Source organism: Lampris incognitus, chromosome 2 (assembly GCF_029633865.1).
Source record: "Lampris incognitus isolate fLamInc1 chromosome 2, fLamInc1.hap2, whole genome shotgun sequence".
Lineage (NCBI taxonomy): Eukaryota > Metazoa > Chordata > Actinopteri > Lampriformes > Lampridae > Lampris > Lampris incognitus.
The window spans coordinates 149,497,678-149,518,211 of NC_079212.1; the positions used below are offsets into that span (position 1 = coordinate 149,497,678).

Here is a 20,534-nt window from a genome sequence, read left to right on the forward strand (position 1 = left end):
AGGACACCATGCCAATGAACTCCCGGAGGGACTGGGCCGTGTGTGGGCGAGGAAAGTCTGCGACGGCCTCCACCTTAGATGGAAGGGGGGCCGCCCCGTCCTTGGTGACCCGGTGGCCCAGGAAGTCGATGGTGCTCAGACCAAACTGGCATTTGGCCGGGTTAACTATCAACCCCTGCAGGCTGAGCCTCTCGAAAAGGGCTCTGAGGTGGGACAAGTGCTCGGACACGGAGGCGCTAGCGACCAGGATGTCATCCAGGTACACAAAGGGGAAAGGCAGGTCCCGCAACACTGAGTCCATGAGGCGTTGGAAGGACTGCGCGGCGTTCTTGAGCCCAAACGGCATGCGCAGGAACTCGAACAGTCCGAACGGAGTTGTCACAGCAGTTTTGGGGACATCCGCGGGATGGACGGGCACCTGGTGGTATCCCCGGACGAGGTCCACCTTGGACAAGATCACTTTCCCAGCCAGGTGGGCGGAGAAATCTTGGATGTGAGGGACCGGGTAGCGGTCCGGTGTTGTTGCGTCATTGAGCCGACGGTAGTCACCACATGGACACCACCCACCGCCAGGCTTAGGCACTATGTGGAGGGGTGAAGCCCACGAGCTGCTGGAGCGACGGATGATGCCGAGGTGCTCCATGTTCTCAAACTCCGCCTTGGCGACACAGAGCTTGGCCGGGTCGAGGTGCCGAGCTCGGGCGTGCACCGGCGGGTGAGTGGTGACGATGTGGTGCTCAACCCCATGTTTGGTCGTAGTTGACGAGAATGTGGGCTGAGTGAGGTCAGGGAACTAGGAGAGAAGATGGAGAAACACGTCCTCATTGGAGAGCATGCTGGACAGCCTGACGGAGCCTGTATCGCTGAGTGCACATGCGTGTGAAGCGAAGGTGACGGCGTCAATCAGGCGTCTATTCCTGACGTCCACCAGCAGCCCGTGAGCACAAAGGAAATCTGCACCGAGGAGGGGAAATGCCACGTCGGCGATGACAACATCTCAGCTGAACCGCTGTCCGTTAAAACACATGTCAGTGTGCCTCGTGCCGTACGTACGGATAGAGCTGCCGTTAGCAGCTTCCATGGGAGGGCCGTGAGCGCCCGACAGGGCGTCCACACTCCATGCAGGTACGACACTCCTCTGCGCCCCAGTGTCGCATAGGAAACGCCGCCCCGAGATGGAGTCTCGCAGGAAAAGTAGCCTGTTGTCCTCCACGCCGACGCCCATGGCCACTAGTGAGCGCCGGCCTTGGCGTTTCCCGACGAGCTGAGATTGCACGGGGAGGTGCACTTTTTCTCCTTGGCCCCGAACTTTGCATGGTAAAAGCACAGGCCGGGCTCCTGTCTCCGACCGGGGGTTGCCATGGCGACCACCACGGAGTCACCAGGTGGTGGCATGTGGGGGTGGGCAGGGGTGAGCGCGGACGCGCAGTGCTGCTGTTAGCTGGCCAGGAAGAACTTGTCAGCTTCTTCAGCTAGCTTGCAGCAATCGGTAATGCTGGTGTTAGCCAAAGCGGCCCGCACCTGAGCAGGCAGGTGTCCCAGAAACAGTTGGACAAAGAGGAAATCAGGTGTGTGCGCCGGTCCCAGCAGATTCAGCATCTTGTCCATGAGCTCGGATGGCCTGCTATCACCCAAGCCTTGCAGAGAAAAGAGGCGGTGGACCCTCTCAGCGTCGGACAGTTCAAAAATCTTCAAGAGGTGGTCTTTGAGCCCCTTGTATTTGTCTGCCACCGGAGGATTTGTAAGGAGACTCACCACTGTAGTTGCAGTCCAACACCCGAGCGCCGATACCACGTAGTAGTATTTAGTAGCATCATCCGTTATCTTGCGGACAGCAAACTGCGCCTCCACCTGGGCGAACCATGTCGTTGCCGATGACTCCCAGAACTCTGGCAGTTTGAGAGAAACCGCGGTGATTTCGTCAACCATGTTCATCTGAAAGATTGTCTCTGATAACTACCAAGAGACAAACATCGGGGTCACCGGTGTAGAGGAGTTCAAGCAGGAGTCGTGACAACTTTCTCTTTCAGCTACACAACGTGCACCATCTATTCCTTCCAACATTACAACAACACAAAAACCCGCGCAGCGGAAGTGTGTCACTGTAAACCCGAACCGAGCAAACAGCAGCTGTAAACTAACGTTCCTACCAGCTCCATAAGGGGAATTATGTAGCCCCATAACCTCTACAAGTCCATCTCAGATGAGCTCGGGCCAGAGAAGCCGGCGGTGTTTCTGGGTGGTGTTGATATCTGGCTTTGGCTTTGCATGGTAGAGTTTTAACCTGCACTTGTAGATGTAGCGACCAACTGTGTTAACTGACGATGGTTTTCCCAAGTGCTCCTGAGCCCACGTGGTAATATCCTTTACACAATGATGTGGGTTTTTAATGCAGTGCCGCCTGAGGGGTCGAAGGTCACGGGCATTCAGTGTTGGTTTTGGGCCTTGCCGCTTACGTGCAAAGATTTCTCCGGATTCTCTGGATCTAGTGATGATATTATGGACTGCAGATGATGAAACCCCTAAATTCCTTGCAGTTGTACGTTGAGAAGCGTTGTTCTTAAACTGTCGGACTATTTGCTCACACAGTTGTTCACAAAGTGGGAACCCTCGCCCCATCCTTGCTTGTGAACGGCTGAGCCTTTCGGGGATGCTCCTTTTATACCCAATCATGACACTCCCCTGTTTCCAGTTAACCTGTTCACCTGTGGAATGTTCCAGACAGGGGGTTTTTGAGCATTCCTCAACTTTCCCAGTCTGTTGTTGCCCCTGTCCCAGCTTCTTTGGAGCGTGTTGCAGGCATCAAATCCAAAATGAGTGAATATTCGCAAAAAACAATAAAGTTTATCAGTTTGAACATTAAATATCTTGTCTCTGTAGTGTATTCAATTGAAGATAGGTGGAAAAGGATTTGCAAATGATTGTATTCTGTTTTTATTCACGTTTTACACAACGTCCCAGCTTCACTGGAACTGGGGTTTGTAGATTTCTATTTAGAATGTTGTCTACTGAGGACATCAGCCCCCTAGCGGGGGAGACTGATATGTTAAGCAAATGATCCTCTAGGGGTGATTCATTTGGAATAAATGGGAAATCTATTGAATTATCTGGAACCCAGTGTCTGATTTGAAGGTATTTAAAGAGACTGTGTCTTGGCAAATTAAATTTGGAAGATAATTGTTGAAATGTAATAACAATAATAAAAATAATAATTTTATTTATATAGCACCTTTCTAAAACAATGTTACAAAGTGCTTCACAAAAAAATAAAAATACAGATAAAACCAGACAAGGCAGGAATAAGACCAAGATCAAATAAGAGTAAAATTAAAAACAGTAAAAATAAAAACAAATATTAAACATTTAGACAGAAATGTAGACAGTATATTGCCACTATATAAGTCTCCTCCAGTTTTGATCCCATTATAGACCCATTTCTTTAATGTTCCATCAGCTATGAGATTTTAAATGTTGGGGTTACCCATAAAAGGTTCTTTCTTAGTAATGAGATATCTATTCCCAAAATTGTGTGGGACTCCTAGTATTCAGCTTATGTTGTTCTATAGATAGGCATCTAACTTCATTACCCTCAGCGTGCAGCCAAATCCATATCAGCCGGAACTGAGATGCCAGATAGTAGATAATAGATGGTAGGAGGTTCAAACCACCTTTAGTGTAAGGGGCCTGGAGAGTTTGTCTGGCTGTTGCAGCTAGAAAAGCGCTATATAAAATGCAACTTCATTGAAAAAGCTCTTGGGGACTCAGAGGGATACAAATAAAAAGGTAGTCAAGCTTTGGTAATACATTCATTTTAATTGTGTTCACTCTACCAATTAGGGACAGTAGCAAGTTGGTCCATCTTTGAGTGTCTGTCTTAATTTTCTCCAAGAGATTCAAATAGCTGTGTTTGAGCACTTCGTCATGGTGTTTTCGGATGTTTATGCCCAGGTATTTAAAACCATAAGGACATACCTTCAGTGATTCAGTGAGTGTTCTAATGTTACAGTTTATATATATAGCTTTGTTTTTCTGAAACTGTCAGTGGTGTTGAGTGCTCGACTAATGAGGAGTGGAATATCAACACGGATACAGGAAAAAAGATTTTAATGCATAGCAGTACAGGCCTGTTTCGTGCATCTTGCACTCATCAGCTGCTAATGCTTTCTACCCCTCCATTGGTTGCTATGCATCATAAGTACCTACCTCATTGGTTGTTATAATTTGAATGTTTCCCCATCTGATTGGTCGCTGTCCAACTGAAATTAGGGGCATGACGCTGGGCAACGTAACTGTATGATTCTTTGTGAAAAATACATTAGCAGCTGATGAGTGCGAGATGCATGAAACAGGCCTGTACTGCTATGCATTAAGATCTTTTTTCCTGTATCCGTGTTGATATAGTATATATACATACCCTGCATCTGTATTGATATTCCGCTCCTCATTAGTTGAGCACTTACAACAACACCATTGACGGTTTCGGAAAAAAATGCTATATGTGTGTATCTATCTATCTATCTATCTATCTATCTATCTATCTATCTATCTATCTATCTATCTATCTATCTATCTATCTATCTATCTATCTATCTATCTATCTATATATGTCTGTCTTGTGTGTTTAATGGCAGAACATCACTTTTAAATAAGTTTATTTTTTATCCTGAGGCTGCACTGTATTCTTGTAGACAATGAAAAAGTGGAGGGGCTGAATTAGCTGGGTCAGTTAGATATGTTGAAACATCGTCTGCGTAGAGAGATTTTATTTTGTGCTCAGAAGTATCAAATTTGATAACAGATGGCTGTATTGGCTCGACTGGCAATAGTGAGCCGTTCAATGGTGACAGAAAATAACAATGGTGAGATGCAACAGCCCTGTTGGACCCCTCTAGAGAACGAGAAAGCATCCGACAGGACCCCATTAGTTAAGATTTGAGCCTTAGGGGCATTAAAAAGCGTTTTTGGTATATTGTATTAATCTCTCCCCAAAATTCATGGCTTCTAGCATTTGTAACATAAAGCTAGGATCGATCCTGTCAAACGCCTTCTCAGCATCCATTGATATTATTGGGTTCCCGTTTCCTCTGTGCATTGTCCATGATATAACCGGCCATTAGAGATAAGTGAGGTACGGTGGCTGAGCCGAGTAGAGCTTAAAACAGGGATGTGCTCTTCTTACAGGAAACACTTAGCTCTGCAGACAGTGAGATAGAGTGGGGAATGAGTTGGACAGGCCAGTTTTTTTGTTTTTTTTTAGCCATGGTACCAATTTTAGTGCGGGTGTAGCTGTTCTCCTCACAGCGCCTCCTTTTAACAAATGTTTTGACATGTGAAGTGGAGCAGGGCAGAATCCAAGTAGTTCAGGCAACAATCAGAGAAATACAATTTGTGTTCATACATGTGTATGCTTATAATACTGGCACTGATCGTTTAAGATTGTTTAGCAAACTGAAAGACAAACAGTTTAATAGTGGCTCAGTCATAGTAGTGGGGGGAGACTAGAATTGCACTACACATCCTACAGTTGACAGAAACTCAGAAGAGTCTCATCCACTGTCAGCTTCATTTGTGTCCAGTGTGGTCGCAGAAAATGACATCATGGGTGTTTGGAGGACACTTAATTCAGCAGTTAGACAGTACACATGGGTAAAAGCTGTTGAGGGTAGTGTGAGGGCAGCCAGGTTGGATGGGATTTACCTAAATCAAACATACAGCAACAGGTTAATTAAGTCCACAATATCACCTGTTGGATTTTCAGATCATCATTTAGTCTTATATATTATGTAATATGAGCTAACATTGGTGCTCAGTCATGAGCAGTGAGACCATGGAGGATTAGTTTATTCTCTGCTCCTCCTAGCAAAAAATGACGGTGCCCCTGAGCAAGACTCTGAACTCCTCAATGCTCCAGATGAGCAGTTATCTTGCATCTTGCATAGTTGACATGCCATCAGTGTATAAGTGTGTGTGTGTGTATGTGTGTTTGTGTGTGTGTGTGTGTGTGTGTGTGTGTGTGTGAATTATTTAATTGTAAAGTGCTTTGAGTAGCTGTTGCATCTAGAAAAGCGCTATATAAAATGCAACTTGATTGATTGATTTAGTTGTGGCAGATTTTTCCTTACAAGTTCAATTTCGACGCTGTCCCTTCTGGCACTTCGATGCATGGCTAACACATGATAAAGCTTTCTGTCAGTTCTTCTCTGACTTCTGGAGTAAATGGAGGCTGAGGAAGAAAATGTTTGAGAGTTTAGCTCGGTGATGGGAGGTAGGAAAAACACAAATTAGGATATTATGTCAGCAATACAAAAAAACAAACACATTCGCTATAGAGAAAATCTGTTTTGAAGAATTAGAGAAAGAAATTACAATATTAGAAGATGACGTGATTATTGGAAATGATGGCAATAGCAGGACCTGGGAGTAGGAGGAAGGCTTTAGGTAGGTTTTTACATGAGAACGCAAAGGGTGCTTTAATCAGAACTCGAATCTCTACCATCAAAGGTATAGATGCTCCTACTTCTCTTTTCTTTAAGCTTGAAAGAAAAATTAGAAAAAATAATGTGATGATGCATCTCAGGCTTCCAAATGGGGCAATAACAACTGATCCATCAGAAATGAGGAAGTTGACCATAGACTTCTACAGTGGCCTGTTCAGTGTTGAGGAGTGTGACTCTGACTGTGTGGAGGAGATACTGGAGAGACTGCCTCAGCTGGGTGAAACACAGGTAGCCTCACTGGAGTCCCCTATCTCCTTTGATGAGATGTCTGCAGCGGTTCAGCAGCTCAGCTGTGGCAAAGCCTCTGGAGTTGATGGACTTCCTTCGGAGTTTTACAAGACATTCTGGACTCTTAATTGGACAAGACGTACATGACGTATTTAAAGACTGTTTGGATTCTGGGACTTTACCTTTGAGTTGTAGAAGAGCTGTCCTAACGCTGTTACCCGAAAAGGGAGAGCTTGGCTTACTGAAAAACTGGAGACCAGTTTCATTGTTATGTACAGACTATAAAATAATTGCAAAATGTCCTTTAAATAGACTCAAACAGTGTATGGATACTGTTGTACATCATAGCCAGACGTACTGTGTTCCTGACCATACAATTAAGGATAATCTGTTTTTGATACGGGACATTATAGGTATATCTAAGCTCCAGGAGCTGGACATTGGCCTACTTTCTATAGATCAAGAGAAGGCTTTTGATAGGGTTGATCATTGTTGTTTGTTCAAAACACTTGAAAGGTTTTGGTTTCGGGGATACATTTATTTCATGGATCAAGTTGTTGTATTCTGGAGCCAGTGTTCTGTTAAAGGTAGGAGTCGGACTCAGCCGACCTGTCTCTGTTCAGAGAGGTATAAGACAGGGTTGTCCCTTATCTGGAATGCTGTACTCTCTGGCCATCAAGCCTCTTTTAATTCAGCTCAGGCAGGGTCTCTCAGGACTAACCTTTTCAGGGAACATCACCAATTCAGTTAGCTTATCAGCATACGCTGATGATGTCACAGTTTTCATAACAAGTCAAAACGATATAAAAATTCTCAAGCAGAAATTGGCCTTAAACAAACAAACTTCTTTCGCAAAAGTCAATTGGTCTACATCTCAGGGTTTATTACTGGGGGAGTGGAACAATAAAGAGAAGCCAACATTACCAGCTGGGCTGCCATGCAACACAGAAGGCATGAAATGCTTAGGTGTCTTTCTGGGCAGTGATTGCTTTCTGAGCAAAAACTGGGAGGATTTAGTTGAAAGATCAGACGGATTAGATGGATTTAGATCCAGCCTCAGTTGTCCTATAGGGGAAAGAGTCTTGATTGTTAATAACTTGATTGCCTCGATGTTCTGGCACTGGTTTACAGTTGTAGAACCTCCAGACATGCTCATAAGAGAAGTACAGAAGAGGCTGGTGAACTTTGGGGAGGCGTTCACCGGACTAAATCTGCTGTATTGTTTCTACCAGTATTACAAGGAGGCCAGGGCCTGATTGATCTCTGCAGTTGTATCACACCTTTTTGCCTTCAAATTGTGCAGCGGCTATTACACCATAAACAACAGCTTTGGAGTGAAACAGTATATGTGTTGCTTCGTAGGATTATGAACCCGAACTGTGACAAGCACTTGTTCCTTCTGGACCTAGCTGGCATGGAGTTCACTATGACACCCTTTTATCAGGCTGTCCTCTGAGCTTGGGGAACAGTCTTGGACACAAAAAGAGACTACTCCCAGATCTATGGCAGTGTAGGGGAGGAACCACTGTTCTATAACCCACTGATACGCTGGGCTTACTAAGTCAGTGTGTCTCAGATAAGGGGGACAGTGGAAAATGGCTGCTATTTTGAGCCAAGAGACTGGTTTTAAATCTCTTCATTTAATGGAGAGGTTGTTGGAGGAAGTGATCAGTGCACTTCCTGGCTTCTTCAGAGAGAAACTAGGAGCAGAGTGTGGAGAGGATCAGCCAATTATGTGGCCTGTTTTCCTGTCTTTGTCCATCTGTGCAGCAGTGGAGGAGCAGGAGAAAGTGAAGGGGGCATGAGAAGGAGGCTTAACCATATCACTCCTGTGCTTGCTTCCCTACACTGGCTCCCTGTTATATTTCGAATTGATTTTAAAAATTTACTGCTCACTTTTAAGGCTGTAAATGGTATTGCTCCTTTATACATTTGTGATTTATTGACTTGGTATGTCCCCCCTCAACCATTAAGGTCTGCAGATGGAGCCCTGCTGGTTATTCCCGGGTCTCGGTTGGTTACAAAGGGTGACGGGGCTTTTGCTGTTAGAGCCCCCACACTGTGAAACACTCTTCCTGCTGAGCTAAGACGAACTAAGTCTCTAGCTTCTTTTAAATCTCGTCTTAAAACTTTTCTTTTTATGAAAGCTTTTACAAGTGTTTAATATTTGTTTTTATTTTTACTATTTTTATTTTTACTCACGGCTCTGTTCTGTCCTGGCCCCACAGTGGTGGACTGAACTCCCCACTGATGTCAGGACAGCAGAGTCGCTGCCCATCTTTCGGCGCAGGTTGAAAACTCACCTCTTCAAGAACTACTACCCTGTTACTTGTTCTTACCACTTATTGTATTCACTCATTTAAAAAAAAATCTCTTTCTCACACTTTTACTTTAGCACTGGTTTTGCTCTTAGATGCTTGTTTAGAGAGAAGATGCACTTATGACCTCTGATGACTAGTAGTTCTCCTGATCTCCTACGTTAAATGATGCACGTACTGTAAGTCGCTTTGGATAAAAGCGTCGGCTAAATGACTGGAATGTCATGTAATGTAATGTGCTCTTATTTGATCTTACTCTTATTCCTGCTTTGTCTTGTTTTATTTGTTTTGGGGGGTTTTTTGTGAAGCACTTTGTAACATTGTTTTGGAAAGGTGCTATATAAATAAAATTATTATTATTATTATTTTGTGTTTCAAAACACCAGAACTGCAGGACTTCTCAAGTTCATCGAAGAAGGCCTTGTGTGCAGTCACTGTAAAGGTTCTCAACAGAACATCACTAGCCGGTGTACAGGAGTCGAGTTGGTTGAGTGTGTTAACACCAGGTTCATCTCCCAAAGGCAGCTGTAGGTCCCCGTACAAACCCCCCATAGAGAAACGCACTGCGAATCAACAGTGGAGGGTGGTACATGGGGCTGTTGCTACAAACAGACATGTGGCACATATAGATCCTAGAGCAGGGAGTCACTGCTCTTTCTGTAATGATGAAGAAACTCTACTGCACTTGAGGCTCAGCTGTCCCAGATTGAGCCCTCTTTTCTTTGTACTGCAGCAGTGGCTCGGAGGTTTAGGAGAGGTTTTTGAAGACAGCTTGTTTGTCTTAGGTCCTAGGTACACAGCAGCACAGTGCAGATGTGTCACCTTGGTTACTTTTCTGATCATTTAGGCTAAAAATTAGCATTGGCTTAGCAGAAGAAACAAAATGAAATGCACAGGGTCCACAGCTGCTGCACTCATGTTCAGGGCTCTAGTGGCTGCTAAGCCTGAAAATTGAGTTCACGTTTTTCAAAATGATTTCAAACTTGGAAGAATTTGATTCTGTTTGGGGACATGGAAATGTTCTGTGCACCGCAGAAAACCAACTGCGTCTTCTTAATTTCGGAAAAAGGGAAGGTCTGTATCTTTGGTTTTTGCTGTGTATGGGGATTGTTGTGTTTCACTATGTATATGAGTATCTGTGTTGATATTGTTATTTTAATGTGAATGAAAAAGTGGACCATTAAAGACTTGGTTAAAGGTCAAAGGTCTCTCTGTCTCTCTCCCTCTGTCTCTGTCTCTGTCTGTCTGTCTCCCTGTCTGTCTATCTGTCTGTCTCTCTCTGTTTCTCTCTGTCTCTGTCATAACACAACAGCTGTTTCCCATTCAAGCTCCCTGTCACCACAGAGGTCAGAGGTCGAGGAGAGAGAGAGAGAGTGGATTTTTTTTGGGGCTGCTCCAGTGGGGAGCTTTATTTAAAATGGTGAACAGCAAAGAAGTTTTGTCCATTAGAACATACTGGTACAGAAAAACCACTCCAATTCATTTCAATTTAAACTCTGTCCTCATCGGTGGTGTTTAGCCTCAAACCCGACATGCCTACTTAACAAGCAGCGAGTTCTCTCAACACTTTTATTTCCAGGCGTCGACGCTCCAATAAACTGGTATTTTAACAGGAAAAAGGTGTTTGCTGGTTGTGCAGAGCTGTGATAAATACAGCTCCTTTCAGAGTTGATGGTGTGCAGTACCGATGACTCGAGTCAGTTGACTGGACAGCCTGTTCCTGCAGCCGTGTGTGTTGAGTCGAACAAGCCTGAAGGGACTTTTTGTTTTATAGTTTGCAAACCACATCAGATAATACAATGAGTAACTATTATATAAAACACAGCAAACATTTCCCCCCCGTTCCCCCTCCCGTAACTCATCCATATTAACTGAAACACAAAAGAAAGGAAAAAAACATGTACATACAATTTGTTTTAAAAACGTTTTAAATAAAATGCAAATGGATAAATAAAGCAAAGTAAAGGGTGTTTCGCGGATCAGTGTGCAAGATCTTGATGGTACCCTACTCCCTCAGAGCTTGTTCCTGCTGAAGCAGATTACCAGCATTACCATTATGCCTTAAGAAGTACATAAATGTTCTCCAGATATCACCAAAAATATTTTACGTCTAACAATATATGTTATCTTTTCCATTGACGTGTTTGAAGCCATTTTTTTAATCCACATTCCAATTCTTGGCCCATTAATATTTTTCCAATTAAGAGCAATTACACATTTAGCTTGTAATATACACACGTCTATGAATTTCAACTCTTCGCTGTGTAAGTGATGGTTGATAGGATACATACCCAGAATAAAAAGCTTAGGATCCGATGGTAATTTCTTTGATAAAAATTGATCAGTCATATTAATATCTAGCCAAAAGGATTTCACTTTCACACATTCCCATATACAGTGGTATAATGTCCCTCTTGCCTCATTACACTTGATACAGGTATCAGGAATGTTATTATTAAACTTGTACAATTTAACAGGAGTTATGTATGTACACATCAGCCATTTATACTGTATAAGTTTCAAGCTTACTGGTCCTTGTATAACCAAAGTGAGAGCTTTGTCCGCATTCTTGGCAGGAAGTCAAACACTTTTTCGGTGGGTGTGGGACTCCACCAAGGTTGTCTCTTGTCTCCTATTCTGTTTGTGATATTCATGGACAGGATCTCAAGGCACAGCCAAGGTGAGGAGTGTGTCCGTTTTGGGAACCTCAGAATTGCATCTCTGCTCTTTGCAGATGATGTGGTTTTGTTGGCTTCATCAGAACGCGACCTCCAGCGCACTGGGGCGGTTTACAGCTGAGTGTGAAATGGCCGGGATGAGAGTCAGCACCTCCAAGTCTGAGGCCATGATTCTCTACCAGAAAATGGTGGATTGCTCCCTCCGGGTTGGGGATGAGTTGTTGCCTCAAGTGAAGGAGTTCAAGTATCTCGGGATCTTGTTCACGAGTGAGGGTAGGATGGAGCAGGAGATTGACAGGTGGATTGGTGCAGCATCAGCAGTAATGTGGATGTTGTACCAGACCGTTGTGGTGAAGAGGGAGCTGAGCTGGAAGGCAAAGCTCTCAATTTACCAGTCAGTCTTCGTTCCAACCCTCACCTATGGTCATGAGCTTTGGGTAGTGACCGAAAGGGTGAGATCACGGATACAAGCGGCTGAAATGAGTTTCCTCCGTAGGGTGTCTGGGCTCAGGTGTAGAGATAGGGTGAGGAGCTCGGACATCCGGAGGGAGCTCGGAGTAGAGCCGCTGCTCCTTCGTGTTGAAAGGAGCCAGTTGTAGTGGTTCGGGTATCTAATTAGGATGCCTTCTGGGCGCCTTCCTTTGGAGATTTATTAGGCATGGTCAATGGGAGGAGACCCCGGGGTAGACCCAGAACTCGCTGAAGCAACTACATGTCCAGTCTGGCCTGGGAACTCCTTGGGATCCCCCAGGAGGAGCTGGAGGGTGTTGCTGGGGAGAGGGACATCTGGAGTGTCCTGCTTAGCTTGCTGCCACCGCGACCCGACCCCGGAGAAGCGGCTGATGATGAAAAAAGTTTCAAGCTAGTTTCAAGTTTCTGCCTCTTAGCCTTCCTACATGTCTTACTCCAGTCTTCTAAAGCTATTTCATCATCTATATCTTCCTTCCATGATTTCAGTGTTGATTCTGAGGATTCATCAGACCCAAATTGAAACGAGCCATACAAAGATGACATTAAACCTTTATCATAGCAATGTCTTATAATTGCTGCCTCTAATGAGGAAATTACAGGTATATCTAATGAATGGTTTTGAGATGAGGACATAAAGTCTAATTTGAAGATATTTGAAAAAGTGATTCTTTGGAATGTTACAGACAAGTCAGGTCTAGGGGTTAAGGGTTAAGCATGCAAGACTAGTCATAACCTGGAGTGTGTAGAAAAGATGAAAAACAAGGGAAGAAACAGAAAGAAGAGCTGATTTCCAAGACTAGAGAAATAACCATATTTTTAGGAAATTTGACATTCAATATAACTGCTATGCAGATGACACCCAGCTCTATCCACCAAACCAACTTCCGCTCTTCTGCCCACTTCTCTTTCTGACTGCTTACTAGAAATTAAATCCTGATTCTCATACAGTTTCCTCAAACGTAATAATGATAAAACTGAGGCGCTCCTCATGGACACTAAATCTACTTTGGCTAAACTTGATTTTTCTCTGACTACTCTGGGCAACAAACTTTTTCAAATGTTTTGCTCCCCGAAAAAAAAATAGAGATTACTACAGACAATGTTAAACTGAACTCGGAAATAATTTCAGATGTGCTGTATCACATAGGAATTTTGAGAAACATTAAAATAACTTTTATTGAATGTAACATTTTTAATTGCATAATGATGCTGACACATGGCGTTAGTTCAACTGAGCTTAAAATGTTTTGCAGCTGATTTTCTTTTATACTCAGCATCTGGTGCCTCTCGTGTCAGTGTCCAACAATAGTTGGCCAGCATTGATGGACTCCTGATACCTCTTTTCCATGATTGCAATGTCCTGGTGAAACCTTTCACCATGTTCATCACTGACTGCACCAAGATCAGCAGGGAAGAAGTCCAAGTGTGATGCAGAACATGAATTTTCAATGACATGTTGCACTTCATGGTTTTGTGTGCTTTAAGCATGTTGTCAAGCAGCTCAGTGTAGTTTGTTGCTCTGTAGTTGCCAAGAAAATTCTCAACAACATCCTTAAATGACTCCCATGCTATTTTCCCTGCGTCACTAGCAGATCTTCTAACTCCCCGTCATTGATGCAAGTCTGATTTTGGACCAACAAACATGCCTTCCTTCATCTTGGCTTCAGTTATTCTTGGAAAATCTATCTCAGATAGTGAAATCCATCACCTTCTTTGTTCACTGCTTTCACAAAATGTTTCATCAATCCGACTTTTATATGAAGAGGGTGCAGAAAGATCTGTGTTGGGTGGACAAATGGTTTATGCGCCACACTTTTCTGCCCTGGAATGAAATGCTTACAGAGCGGCCGGTTCTTTTAGATGTAATGTGACTCTGTAGCACGGCTATCCCATTCACACAGGAAACAGCAGTACTTTGTATATCCCAGCTGCATTCCTAGTAGCAGTGCCAATACTTTTACATAACCACACATGTTCCAGTCGTAGTTGTACTGTATGTGTTTCAACAACAGTTCCATTTTATTGTAGGGTTCTTTCATGTGTACTGCATAGCCAGTGGGTACTGAAGGGTGGACGTTGCTATGGCAGAACAGGACAACTTTCAGGCTTGGACGAATCTATAAAAAGACGCCATTGTTGTGGGTCAGGCACACAACCCAAAGCCATGAACAATCCATCAATGTCAGTGCAGAAACAGGTTGTCAACCTGCGTAAAGAAGTTTGTCAAATGTTCTTGATGGTTCTGAAAGACAGAAATGTTGTACCTGGTGACAGCAAACCCCATCCTTGCAATGTTGAACCAAGTACTTCTGCTTCAGCTTTTGACAAATCCAAGTCCCTGACCAGGTCGTTTAATCCTGGCTGTGTTATCAGATGAGGATAACCAGGCATAAAGCGTTCAACATCTGGATCAGTGTCGTTTTCCACATCTGGTTCATGCATTGTAGCATCTTCATCTGCCTCATCTTGGCTCCATGTCTCTGGTGGTTTCAGTACTGGCAAACTGTCATCGTGTGGCACTGGTCTCATGGCTGAAGGCAGGTTGGGGTATTCAATAGATTTCTTATTGTTAGTAGAGAAGCCAGATGCATTGGTCAGACAGAAGTAACAATCCATCACATGATCCTTCTGTTCTCCCCATATCATTGGGACTGCAAATGGCATTGACTCCCGAGTACCTCTGAGCCAAGCTCTCGGGTTTCCTGCACATGTTGCACAACAGATGTGAGGAGCCCAGGGTTTCTCTTGGTCACCAATGTTGCATCAGAAGTAGAGCTCACAGGCTTTCTTAATAAGTGCAGTCATGGTGCGTGTTTGAGTCTTAAGCGTGTCCTCACCACAGATGTAACAGGATGTACTGCAGCTGCTGCAGCACTGATGAGACATTTCTGCTGTATTAAATCTTCCTGAAGACAGTAAATCCTGTTGTTAGGAATACTCACTATGCTACTGCCTGAAGAACATGTGCACCAACATGCGTCCAAACAGCATGTGTACATGTGAGCAGCTTTTATAGCCTGTCTGCCAGCATCTATCCTGACCCAGCATGCCCAGGCTGCCTAACACAGCACCTACACTGAGTGCTGCCCAGGCATGCTGGCACTGACCAACACAGCTCGCTTTGTGGGCAACACACTAGTCGAATTAAAATATGATGGGAAATAATAAAAATAGGTTGTATCTACAAAACGGTATGTGATAGGAACATTTTAAGGTGATATTCGTGATCAGCAGCCCAAAATCCATTAAATACACCCAAACGTGTTCAGGAAGCAGAATCCTCATTGTCTAGTGATTGAGAATTCTATAGTTCCTGCTTCTACTCAGGTTAAGAGTCTGGGTGTCATCTTGGACAGCACATTATCTTTTGAAGGACACATCAACAATGTTATTCAGTCTACATACTTCCACCTACACAATATTAATCGTCTTCACCCGTCACTTACGCCTAACAGCACCGCCATACTCACTCACACCCTGGTTACATCCCGTATTGACTACTGCAGTTCTATCCTCTTTGGACTTCCCCTCAAGTGTCTTCATAAACCTCAGTTGGTGCAGAATTCCTTCCATAGATCATATCACTCCTGTTCTTCAGCAACTCCATTGCTCCTCACCTTTAAGGCCCTTAATAACTTTGCTTCTTCATATCTTTCTGAACTCCTTCATATCCACACGCCCTCCCGCACTCTCACATCCTCTTCTGCTCTCCAACCCACTACACCATCATCCCGCGTGACTACCATGGGGACTAGAGCCTTCAGTCGTTCTGCCCCCCGCCTATGGACCTCTCTCTCACAACACCTTCACAACATCGACTTTCTGTCAGCCTTCAGATCCCATCTCAAAATGCATCCTTTCAAACTGGCATATTCCGTCTGATCTAGACTGTAATGGTTCCACCCACATCGGGTTTTACTGATGATGGTTTTATACCTATGTGTTGGGTTAGCTTACTGTATATCCCTGCTTTGTGCGGCTTGTTTTTAACTGTGGTCTGTGAGGTGTCCGTGACTGCTCTGGAAGGCGCCCACAGATAAAAGGCATTGCTATTATTAATCAGCCACTAGGAGGCGATAGCAATTGGATGAAAAAGACCCTCCTCACCGACCAGCAGTTAATTCAACACGTTACGACATGTAAATTAGGTGCTGATGCCGGTTAAAAGACTTGAAAGTAGAGTTCTTGTCTTGTTAGATTTGGTCCTGGGGGTTACCTCGCCTGCAAATGACATGTTTTACAGTGGACTTACTGCCTATGATAACCAGCGTTAGATAATACCTCAGTAGAAATATGACCATGTCAATCATGATGTGAGAGGATCCCGGAGAGGATTGTGGGAAAATGAGTTTTCTCACAATTTGGTACAGAAAATTCAGGATCATTACACAAAGAGATTTTGTGATGAAACCCAGAATTGTGTTTGGATGACAAATTAATCAATTTAATGATGTAATCCTTTTTTGCTTCAGTAACATCAACCAACACGACTTGATTGATAGACATATTAAATTAGCTTTATTGTTTTTTGAAGAGTTTTTATATTGAAATATCTCCACAACACCTTGAAAAGGTTGAGATATTCAGAGACTTCCACCTGAGAGCTGAAGCACTGAGTGATCTTCAGGGGTCAGCAGGGACGGTGGCAGTAATGATGTTGGTTAGAGGTAATAGTACAGTAAACTACTACTCTCTAAATGATGTCTTCTGGTTTTCCTTTTTCTTCTCATTTCTTTTAATTCTGTCTGCCTGTCTGTCTCGCTGTCGGTCTGTGTCCTAGATAGACCGGCAGACCACCACGGGGGGGTGGGGTGGGGTGGGGGGGGGGCAGGAAATGTAAAGAATCTTCTACTGATAGGAGTCTGTCCTCTCTGGGACGGCCTGATCAGAGATCTGTTCTCGTTTCTCACACCCCTTTACAGGCCTGAGACGCTGAGTTCTCCATGAAGAGGAGGGTGAGAGCAGGCCGATGGAGAAATGACCAAAACAAACGACTGACAGACAGACTGACGGACAGACTGACAGACTGACAGACAGACTGACTTGTCACACAGACAGACAGAAAGACATGTTACTGAGGAGGAAGTTGTATGTGGCCGTGCTGTTTGCTGCCATCCTCTTCCTGATGATCGCCAGTCAAACCATCCACCGGAGTCACTTCCTGTCTGTGGTCATGCCCACTGGCCAGAACATGCCCACCAGAGGAGGCAGCTGCGAGCGCAGTGGGGAGACAGGTCAGAACAACCACAGCAGGAGGCCTTCCACTGGTACTTCTCATGGTAGGACTGATAGAATCTTTATGGTTATCAGGATGTATGAGTAAGTGTGCACCAATATCACCATGACAACTTATTGTTAATATTAGTAACCATAGCAGCTGGTTAATATTAGTAATAGTAACAGCTGGTTAATATTAGTAACAGTTGGTTAATATTAGTAATGGTAACAGCTGGTGGATATTAGTAATAGTAACAGCTGGTTGATATTAGTAATGGTAACAGCTGGTTGATATTAGTAATAGTAACAGCTGGTTGATATTAGTAATAGTAACAGCTGGTTGATATTAGTAATGGTAACAGCTGGTTGATATTAGTAATAGTAACAGTAGGTTAATATTAGTAATGGTAACAGCTGGTTGATATTAGTAATGGTAACAGCTGGTTGATATTAGTAATTGTAACAGCTGGTTGATATTAGTAATGCTAACAGCTGGTTGATATTAGTAATGGTAACAGCTGGTGGATATTAGTAATAGTAACAGCTGGTTAATATTAGTAATGGTAACAGCTGGTTAATATTAGTAATGGTAACAGCTGGTTAATATTAGTAATAGTTGGTTGTTGTTTCCAGGGTTGATTTCTGCTGCCGGTTCATCCTCTGGTCCCCCCAGGGCCCCAACGGCCCCAACCGCTGTCCAATCTCAGGGTCAGGACCCCATGGCCGGGGCAGAGCCTGCAGGGGACCCCCAGGCTGGGGAGGAGAGCCTGGGGAAAAGCCAGACTAAACCAAAGTAAGTCAGGAAAGAATGATGGTGGTTTCTTGTTATCCTGTAAGTCTTTGCAAAGTGAGCAGAATCAGGGAGGAGAATGAACAGATCCAATCAGGGATCAAAACTAGAGATGGCAAAAAAACAAGCTTGACGGATACTAACGGCACGGATGCCCAGTGGTTATCCCAGCAAGAAGGTCCCGGATTCGAACCCCAGGCCATCCCAGGTCCTTTCTGTGTGGAGTTTGCATGTTCTCCCCATGTCTGTGTGGGTTTCCTCCAAGTGCTCCGGTTTCCTCCCACCACCAAAAGACATGCATGTTAGGGTTAATACTCCTGTCTGTGCCCCTGAGCAAGGCAATGGAAAGAAGAAGTGGAGTTGGTCCCCGGGTGCTGCAGCTGCCCACTGTTGCTATACAGTAAGATGGGTTCAATGCAGAGAACACATTGTGTTGTTACCTGTACGGTGACAAAACAGAGTGGCTTTCTTCTTGTCTTCTCTGAGCAGGTGTAAAACCTTCCCCTGCAGCCATGACAGCAGAGGAGGTGGCGGTCTCACAGTGAAAGGTGTGGGACCCCTCCTGCTTTTTCTGCTCCCAGCAGTGTGAACCCTCCTTGTTGTTCTCTCTCAGGGCCTCCGGCAAGTTGTGTGGCTGTACTGATGGCTGTATATCTGATCTGGGTGGGCCCGGGTCCGACTGGTTCCGACAGCGCTATGATCCCCAACAGCAGCCTGTCCTTCACCAGAGCGACCACAATATGGATCCCGATGCTCTCAGATGGTGGCTGGTAAGAACACACGGCACAGTGCTGACACCGGTGTTTCTGCTATTCCATCTGTACTGCTGATGGCTGATATCATCAGTGGTGTTATTACCGATACACTGTTACTAATACTAGCACTAACACAAATACTAATTCTGTCAGCAATACTAATACTTTCGGTAATACCAACACTGATACTAATACCAATATTCTTAGGGATAGTAACACTGTTATTAATACTTGCACCCATTCCTAATGCACCACGATGTGGCAGAAAGACTGAGCAGCACAACTTTCTATTGTGTTGTCCTCACTGGTTGTGTGCGACAACCAATATACAGTATGACAAGGTTTAGCTCCGTCTCATCGCTCGCCCGTCTATTTCACCATCTAACTACTGTACACCCACCGGCAGAGTACTGCCATTGACCTACCAAGCCACGTGCTCGTCTTCCTCTTCCTTTACCTTTTCCAACAATACTCAGAGAACCTGGAATATGTCATCCTCTGCAAAGTACCAGCTAAACTGAGCTACTACTAATAAATCAATGAAGTATCTCAAAAACTAAATAAAAAAATACTGTTACTAATGCTAACACTGTTACCAATACGGTTGCTAGTGCTAATAATGTTACTAATACTGTTACTAATACTAACACTGTTATTACTGCTAACATTACTACCAATACTGTTACTAATGCTAACACTGTTACTAATACTGTTGCTAGTGCTAATAATGTTACTAATGCTAACACTGTTACTAATACTATTGCCAATACTGTTTCTAATACTGCAGCAGTGCTGCTAATACAAGCCATCCGGTCCTTGTATAACCAAAGTGAGAGCTGTGTCCGCATTCTCAGCACAAAGTCAAACATGTTTTCGGTGGGTGTCGGACTCCACCAAGGGTGTCCCTTGTCTCTGAATCTGTTTGTGATATTCATGGACAGGATCTCAAGGCGCAGCCAAGGTGAGGAATGTGTCCGTTTTGGGAACCTCAGAATTGCATCTCTGCTCTTTGCAGATGATGTGGTTTTGTTGGCTTCATCAGAACATGACCTCCAGCTCTGCACTGGGGAGGTTTGCAGCTGAGTGTGAAATGGCCGGGATGAGAGTCAGCACCTCCAAGTCTGAGGCCATGATTCTCTACCGGAAAATGGTGGATTGCTCCCTCCGGGTTGGGGATGAGTTGTTGCCTCAAGTGAAGGAGTTCAAGTATCTCAGGGTCTTGTTCACGAGTGAGGGTAGGATGGAGCGGGAGATTGACAGGCGGATTGGTGCAGCATCAGCAGTAATGCGGACGTTGTACCGGACCGTTTTGGTGAAGAAGGAGCTGAGCTGGAAGGCAAAGCTCTCAATTTACCAGTCAGTCTTGGTTCCAACCCTCACCTATGGTCATGAGCTTTGGGTAGTGACTGAAAGGGTGAGATCACGGATACAAGCGGCTGAAATGAGTTTCCTCCGTAGGGAGTCTGGACTCAGCCTTAGAGATAGGGGGAGGAGCTCGGACATCCAGAGGGAGCTTGGAGTAGAGCCACTGCTCCTTTGCATCGAAAGGAGCCAGTTGATGTGGTTCGGGCATCTGATCA

The 20,534-nt window shown here is 44.4% G+C and overlaps 1 protein-coding gene across 3 annotated transcripts in view; it reads left to right on the plus strand.

The window, feature by feature from the left end:
• Positions 1 to 20,534, plus strand: part of st3gal8 (ST3 beta-galactoside alpha-2,3-sialyltransferase 8) — a 72,460-nt gene that overhangs the window by 15,364 nt on the left and 36,562 nt on the right. For 2 of the 3 annotated variants that reach the window (XM_056273824.1, XM_056273825.1), the window contains exons 2-4: positions 17,115 to 17,471; positions 18,043 to 18,202; positions 18,813 to 18,969. In XM_056273824.1, coding sequence (XP_056129799.1) covers positions 17,261 to 17,471; positions 18,043 to 18,202; positions 18,813 to 18,969 — 528 coding nt within the window. In that variant the 5' untranslated portion in view covers positions 17,115 to 17,260. The remainder of the gene's footprint in view (positions 1 to 17,114; positions 17,472 to 18,042; positions 18,203 to 18,812; positions 18,970 to 20,534) is intronic. The other variant, XM_056273826.1, reaches the window with a different exon arrangement.